Here is an 8,084-nt window from a genome sequence, read left to right on the forward strand (position 1 = left end):
AAATGACTTTTATTTTGCCTATACTGTACACGATATAGGCAAATAGAAGGTATTCACTTGTAAAGGATTTCATTGCAGAATAGGAAAGGATGTCTGAAAGGGTTGAGAAGCACTGGTCTGAGCTTTTCCTCCATCTCATTAAGGGCTCCGCCAATCGGAGGCTCTTGGAGAAGGGAAGTCAGTCTGGACAGGGGTGGTGGACAGGCAAAAGGCTAGGTTAAGGATAGAAAGTGGAGGGCGTGGATGGCCTGAGTCTGGTCAGATGGAAGAGAGTTTCTGCCGTGATAGAAACCTGCTTCCTTTCCCCACGTCCTGCTCTTGGAGGAGACAGAATTGGATGGAATGGGATGCTTAGGAGATGATGGCCTTGTGGGGCATCTCCAAGTCTGCAGAAGCAGCAAAGTCCAGTAGATGGCGCCACAAGGATATCTGAGAGTGGAGGAGCAGCCAGGGCTAACCAATGGAGGCTTGGTGGCAGTATAATTGTATTTGGGAAAACATACACGAGGAAACGTGAGATCTTATAACCAGGAGTCATGAAATAAATTCTCTTGATTGAGGATCATGATGGCAATTCTGGATTCAGGAAATTTCTCAACAGCTCTTTTTCCCTTCAGACAGACCACCAGCCCAACCTCCGTTTTTGGTGACTGGTTCGCATCCTCTGTATTCAAATTCTCCTCGTGGCTCTCCTTTCGTTCTATTCTTAGTCGTGCCAACTCCTGTTTCCTTGCCACAGACACCATCTGAAGTTTCCTTGGTCTTTCACAGGCAGAGCAAATTTAAATATTTGTGTTTCATTTGATACTTTCCCCAACTACTTTTAGAGGCTCCCTTGGAAAAAATCAACAGGCTTATGAAAGGGCTTTTCTCAGTAGAAGTAAGCATATTGTCATTATTAGTAAAAATAATTTATATTCTATTTTTCTAGGCTAGCAATAGCTGCATTCTCTTTTGGGGAAAGGTTGTGGTTTATAGCTATGTGTAAAAGAAACCAAACCAAACATTCAGAGAAACAGATAATCTTTCTGAAGGAATAGACCTCATACTGCAAGAATGTCAATTTTTCACAATGGTTACCTCAAAATACATTTCAGATAAATCAGATGTTAAGCATTAAGAAATCTATATAAAACTAGATGATAACCAATCAGGATAGTTATAAAGTAGGTATAGGTTTGGACTCCTGGTGGCCCGGAGCTGTGACTTGGGGTAGCAGCTCCCCAGGCTTGTCTTCTGGGCCATCTCTGGGTGGGTTTTAACCACCAATGCTTCAGAGAATAGTTGAGCTTTTAATGACTTTGCCAATCAGGGACAATTAGCACATTAGAGGTATTGTTAAAAAAAAATTTAGTACAACCTTAGGGATAAAACAAAGGAGTTCAATTGAAGAAAATACACCTAGATCTAAGTGGAACCCCCAAACAAAACCACCGTGATTGATTTGATATCGACTCCTGGCAATCTACGTACGGTTTCCAAGATTGTGACTCTTTACAGGAGCCAACAGCCTCATCTTTCTCCTGAGGAGCAGCGGGTGGGTTTGAACTTTGACAAAGGGGCCAATGCTCATCCCACAACACCACCAGGCCCCTGGCAGCATGAAGGTAAATACAGAGCATTCTACCAGTTTAAGCAGAGGCAACCCTGGCAGCAACCCACTGCCACCAGTCAAATCTGGCCCCCAGTGACCCACTGGGTGGTTTCTGAGATTGTGAATTCTTTCCTGGAACAGACAGCTTCATTTTCATCCTGCCCAAGTGACTGGGGGGTTCACAAGGCTGACATTGCCGCCACCAGTCCAACCCTGAGCCCACCAGGACTCCATTGGGATTTATACACTCAGAGCACTAAGGAAAATGCAGGAGGTGAGGGCTGATCAGGCAGGTTAAGTAAGGTCAGCTTCATCTGGAAGGTTGGCCTCAGGGTGTAGGGGGTAAGTCACCACCGAGGTGAGAGGCCCCAGCTGGTCTGGTTGTACTGCTTGCAGTCAGGACCACATTTTTCCTGGGACAGATGATGCAGTTTTCCCATGAGCAAATGGGTTTGTATGCCGACTTTGTGTTTCCTAGGAATTTGAGTCGGCCTGTCATTCTGTGTCTGGCACACGTGCCTCCAATATGCAATGTGTCTGTTTGCAGAACTCTGCAGCCTCTCTCGTGGTCCCAAGAGGTGGAGGAGCCATTGTGAATGGCCACCCGCATTCCAATGAAAGATGTGGCTTGGTTCAGGTCAGCCTGGAAACATTTCAGCCTGATCTTTTGCTTTCCCTCCTTACTGGAAATTCCCAGCATCAGAAGCTAGCCTGCATCACTGCAGAGTCAAGAAGGGCTGACCCAGAAGGACACCAGACCCAGAACTTATCCAGAGCAGAATCCTGATGAACACAGATCACTTCATGAAAAATGATCCTTGGTTATCATTCTGATTTCTGCGATTTAGAAGTAGAGATAATCTTGGAGTTTCCAGAGCAATGTGCTCTTAGAAACCTGAGGGGAAGGGTGTATGTGGGGGGCGGTGGTGGTGAGGAGTGGGGGATTGGGAGTGCTGATTTCAAATAAGATACTGTGTGTGCTCGCAGGAGCACTGTCTTCCTCTAATACATTCCATATGATGAGAGGAAGCTATCAATATGGGCATAAGAGCACCAAGACAAGAGAAGCAGATTTTGAAAATTAACAAAATGCAAAGTGATTTCTCATCGGCTTTCAAGTTTCTGTATGCCCAAAGAGAACAAAGCACAGACAATAATAATGAGGTAGAATCAGGCAGTGGTAAGAGCTTTTGAAGCCGGACTATCTGCTTTCAAACCTCACTTGCATTGCTTACTAGCTGCATATACTTTTAGCAAGCGATCTCTTCTTTCTCTGAAAACAAGACAAAAATTGCACTTACTGCAAAGGGCTACTGGCGTGATTCAATGAGGCAATGTAGGAAAGCATTTGTCTCACAGTGTGGCACTGTTTAATAAATTTATCAACAGAAATAATACTAAGTTGCTTCCAGATTTGTGCTGAAGGTAGCTATGCAAATTTTTGGGGTAGAATTGATAATGTGGGTCATTTGGTTCATCCATTAATTTAGGCAGAAAGGGGAAATGTCAGGTTTTTCACACTAACCATGGTACTACTTACCCTTGCTTGTCAGAAAACCCAAATTTTCTTCCATTTCCTACTCTCCTACACATGAAAAAGAGTCATCGTTGCTGTACTTGGTCTCTGAAAAGCACTGAACATTTGTAATTCTAATATCCTCCCCCCCAACTGTAATCAAACTTGTTGCACTATCAGATTCAATTTCCTTCTTTAAATTTCTGTTATACTAGATTCTATCCTAGTTTGATTTTTTTCCATGCAAAATATGACTTCCAGGCTACTTTGCCAGTGTGCTCACCACCCCTCTCTGTTTCTCAAGGAAGCCTCTGAGACATTCTCCACAGCCCTGGGGGAGCTGAAGGCTGGCATGTCAACCAGGGTGCCGGGCAATTTCCACACCATCCATTGCTGTTGGCGTTGGGAGCCCTGGCTGGTGCTAAGGGTTAACTCCTACCGTAAAGCTGAAGGGTGAAGTTCACCCCGGGGGGGGCTTCTGAAGAAAAGCCTGGTGCACAAGCAGCCATTCAATAGCCTCTGTGGCTCAGTTCTCCTGGGGTACACAGGGGTCTCCCTGAGTCCAAGGGCACTGTCCGCCACTGATGGACATTTACGTGTACAAATGTTTAAGAGAGGCCTGGTGACCTCGTGGATGACCCGTTGAGCACCTCAGCACAAGGTCAGCACTTCGAGCCGGCAGCTGCTCCTCGGGAGAGAGGCCAGGCTTTCTACTCTTCGTGAAGAGTGACAGTGTCGGAAACTGACACAGGTCACCTTGTCCTGTAGAATCGCTGTGGGTCGCACGGGACAGGAGGGCAGGGAGTTTGGCTTGCTTTTTGGTTTGATACCAAACATTTAGGTTTAGCAGGTGTGAGAGAGAAAAACATCGGGTGAAACATTCAAGACCATTGATGATTCTTCAAGCCACTCACTGGGCTTTACTTTCAATGACCTTTGATGTTTTCTTGATGGAAGCTATTCGGTTCATAGGAATTGCATTGTATTCAAATCCAGAAGGGACTACAAGACAGGGCAGCAATCTGTCTTCCTGGTCGAACTCCTTTGTTCTTTTCCCCTGGGTCCACCCACTGGCTGTCCAGGAGATGGCACTGGTGTTTCAAAGGAACGGCTTCCCTGAGCACCAGAAACACAGCTTGGGACGGTTGGACTAGAAAGAAACTAGACATTGAAAGGAGAAGAGAAACGCTGTGCTTCCTGAGCCCAGGAGATCACAGCTACTAGGTTTAATCCATTAATCGTCTTTCCCCATTCCTCTTTGCAGGGGCGAATGTGAACATGAAGACCAACAACCCGGACGAGGAGACCCCGCTGCACACAGCAGCCCACTTCGGCCTCTCGGAGCTCGTGGCCTTCTACTTGGAGCACGGGGCCCTCGTGGACAGTGTCAACGCGCACATGGAGACGCCGCTGGCCGTCGCATCCTACTGGTCCCTCCGCTTCAAGGAGCAGGAGTACAGCCGGGAGCACCACAGCATCTGCCGCCTGCTGCTCCGCTACAAAGCCGAGGTCAACGCCCGCGACGACGACTTCAAATCGCCCCTCCACAAGGCCGCCTGGAACTGTGACCACGTGCTCATGCACATGATGCTGGAGGCCGGCGCAGAAGCGAATCTCATGGATATCAACGGCTGCGCCGCCATCCAGTACGTGCTGAAGGTCACTTCCGTGCGCCCCTCCGCGCGGCCTGAGATCTGCTACCAGCTGCTGCTGAACCACGGGGCTGCGCGCATCTACCCGCCGCAGTTCCACAAGGTGAGGCGTGCCCCAGGGTCACGTGCAAAACCCTAAGTCAGCAGGGCGATGATCACAAAGGCAGCGCGGCCCTAAATGGCCAGGTACCTCCTGCTTAGTTGAGGCTTGAGTCCTGACTAGATAGATGCCTCTGATGCTCTACCCGATCTTCCATTCGCAGGTCCAACTCCGTGTTGTCAACACACACACACACACACACACACACACACACAGCCACCGAGTCGATGCCAACTCACAGTTACCCTATAGCATAGGGTAGAACTGCCTCGTTGGGTTTCCCAGCCTGTAACTCTTTACCGGAGTAGAAAACCTCATCTTTCTCTGAAAGAGTGGCTGGTGGTTTAGAACTGCTGACCCCGTGCTGAGTAGCCAATAGGTAACCACGACACCAGGATGGCACCCAGGGAACTCTTACCGATGCTCAGCTAGTTGAGTGAATAGTGGTACATAAAGAGGTGAATTTAATATGCCTGCTAGATGATCATGTAAAGGAATAGCGGATGCTACAGGCACACCTAACCGAGGCTGTTTGTATTATGTTGACTGTGGGAATGAATAGGGAAACCATATGCATTCCACTTGAAAACAAACAAAGTAAATAACATTATGCCAAAAATCTCTTTTTAAAAACAATGTAATTAAAAAGATGCAGAGGAGATCCACGTGTAAACCAGCTAAGTAATTAATGTAGGGTCACAGAAACCAAATTGATATAATGTGTACTTAATTAATAGCTAAAAGTCTACTTTTTGCCTTGATCAATTATTATGAGCGTGTCTGAATTCCTGCAATGTGAGGGTTAGTTAGCAGAAAAGTTTCATGAACTGCTTTAAGGGATGTGCACTCAGTCCGGGAAAAAGCCAGATGGACAAGTCAGCGAATGCTCAGAAGGAGGTACCAGGAGCACAGCAGCCCTATGTGCTCTGCCAGGGAACTTCTCTCGGTCATCAGTGTTTTAGTGAAAGATTGAGTTATTTTTTCATTAAAATTATACGTGGTGCTCAGAATTCTCTAATACTGAGGATTCCAAATGATCTGGGTGATGATGAGGATAAGATTCCAAGCCATACTGCAATCCCCATGGCACCCTTCGCTTGGAGGATGGGAGCCAAGTACTCAAGTGGAGTTGGTGTTGCCACAGGAGGCCCTTAGGTGGCGCAAACGGTTTGCACTTGACAGCTCACCTCTAGAGTGGCCCTTAGAACACATCCACAGGTCCTGTGGAAGAAAAGGTCTAGAGATAGGCTTCTGTTCCGAGTACAGCCAAGAAAGCTCTGTGGAACCTTCCGTTTCTACCCGGTAACATGTGGGGTCATCATGCGTCCAGCAGTATGACTCCGTGTGTTGGTGAAGTTAAAGGGCTTGGTGAAGTTGAAGGGCTGGGGACATGCAAAAGGATTGGCAGGGGGCCTATGCTCCCACGAGATTCACAGTCATATGTTTGACCTGGACTGGGGTCCGTCTGAATCCAAAGCCTGAACTCAGACTTAGTAGTTTCGTTGTAATTTCTGAAAACATATGCCTATGTCAGAAACTACACTGAAGTGAAAGTAGGCCAGAAAAGTCCCAAAGAGGTCCCTTTGCTGAATTCTCGAGTCTGCAGGGAGGAATACTGTTCTTGTTGTATTTGTGAACTCCACAAAGGCACATCTTACCCACCATTTGACTGTTTTCCTGGGGTTTCCCTTTGACTTTGAAGTGTGCTAGCATTTATACACGTATCTATGTCTGTTATGAATATCTGTGTCCATAAGTGTTATATATGTGTGTGAATTTCAAAAAGTTTGTGGAAAGTTTAAATACATTTTCATTCCATTCCTCCAAGAAATTTTGAAGCCCATATATAGGGTCAGCATTGACTCGATGGCAATGAGTTCAGTTTTGATGTTTAATATATATATATATTTATGCTAATGCTCTACTTCCTTATTCACGAACTAGAATTGCTCATATGAATCTAAACGAATCATCACATTTTTTATCACTTTGTACCTCAGACTTTTCTTAGAATCAAACTGTAGATTTCTTCCAAATGATTAGCTATTAATCATTTTTGACTTTAGATATTTCCAATATCTGAAAGGTCAATAATTATGATGCTGTTGAACCCTTACACTCCTGTATGATTTTAAAAGAAAGACTACTTCATAAATGGCCTGGAAAAGTAGTCTATGAAGCTTACTGTTGAAGATTTCTGTTTGACTTCCCTTATGAATTCTCAGTTTCCTTGCCATGTCCCCAATGATTTAAGGAAGTAGGCTTTTGCAGTTTTAAATATTTCTTCATGTTAAAGCTGGACTCACATCTTTTGATATTAGAACTGTTGTACATACAGCAGGCCCAGATATAAGATCAGATGGGTAGTCTTATTTGAAAAACTCAGCAATTTTTATTAAGCGTCCAGTGATCCAGAGCTGGTGTGTGAAACACCGCCTGCTCAGGTTGCAGCTGGGTCATGTGGGTGGTTCTCCCAGGAGCTGAGCTGCTCACCCAAAAGGTGGAGACTTGAGTCTCGCAGAGGTTCCTCGGAAGACAAGCCTGGTGATTGACTCACGGAAAACCAGTCCTTGAACATCCGATGCAGCATCATTGTGTTCTGACATGTAATGGGTCACGTGAGGTGGAATCCACTTGATGGCAACTGGTTTGCTTGTGGGTTGCGTTCCTTTGCTGGGTTGTATGTTGGCATCTGGATTTGGTTAAAAGCCAGACACCAAACAAGGAACCACCACCCCAAAAAACCCACTGATGAACACTGAGGAGAGCATTCAATCCAGTGTATTAGGTTGCATATGAATTTATCCCTATTTAAAAGTTTTGTCTTTGCTTTGTAGCCCATAGTTTTTTAATTCCAGACTTAGCCATGCTATCCATACCATGGATAAGGCAGCATGCATTTGGGGTCAGATAAACCTGAGTCCTATCTATGGCTTACGAAGCATATGGCTTTGAGTAAGTGACTTAAATTTCCACCTCATTTGTCCTTCTTGCCTGTGCAGTAAGGTACAATCTCAGTACTTGACCAGAGAGATCTTTTCTTACTTGGGGCACATCACACATATACCCAGAGTTCAGAGAATAGAGCAACATACCTCTGTCTTCTTTTTCTCATGTCACTTTCAATATTCGGAGCTTCTCCTTCAATCTTTTCAGTATCTATAAACATCTTTCCATTGTTCTACTTCTTGTTTGCCCTCACCCGCCTCATGCCCCCCCCCC

At 45.6% G+C, this 8,084-nt stretch overlaps 1 protein-coding gene across 1 annotated transcript in view; it reads left to right on the forward strand.

The window, feature by feature from the left end:
• The window catches only part of ASB4 (ankyrin repeat and SOCS box containing 4), a 51,596-nt gene that overhangs the window by 31,754 nt on the left and 11,758 nt on the right, over nucleotides 1-8,084 (forward strand). The window contains exon 3 of the mRNA XM_004702672.2: nucleotides 4,375-4,865. Within this exon, the coding sequence (XP_004702729.1) occupies nucleotides 4,375-4,865 (491 nt within the window). The remainder of the gene's footprint in view (nucleotides 1-4,374; nucleotides 4,866-8,084) is intronic.

The sequence above is a fragment of the Echinops telfairi genome, unplaced genomic scaffold (assembly GCF_000313985.2).
Source record: "Echinops telfairi isolate 266 unplaced genomic scaffold, ASM31398v2 ScPeMD7_23;HRSCAF=83, whole genome shotgun sequence".
Classification (NCBI taxonomy): Eukaryota; Metazoa; Chordata; class Mammalia; order Afrosoricida; family Tenrecidae; genus Echinops; species Echinops telfairi.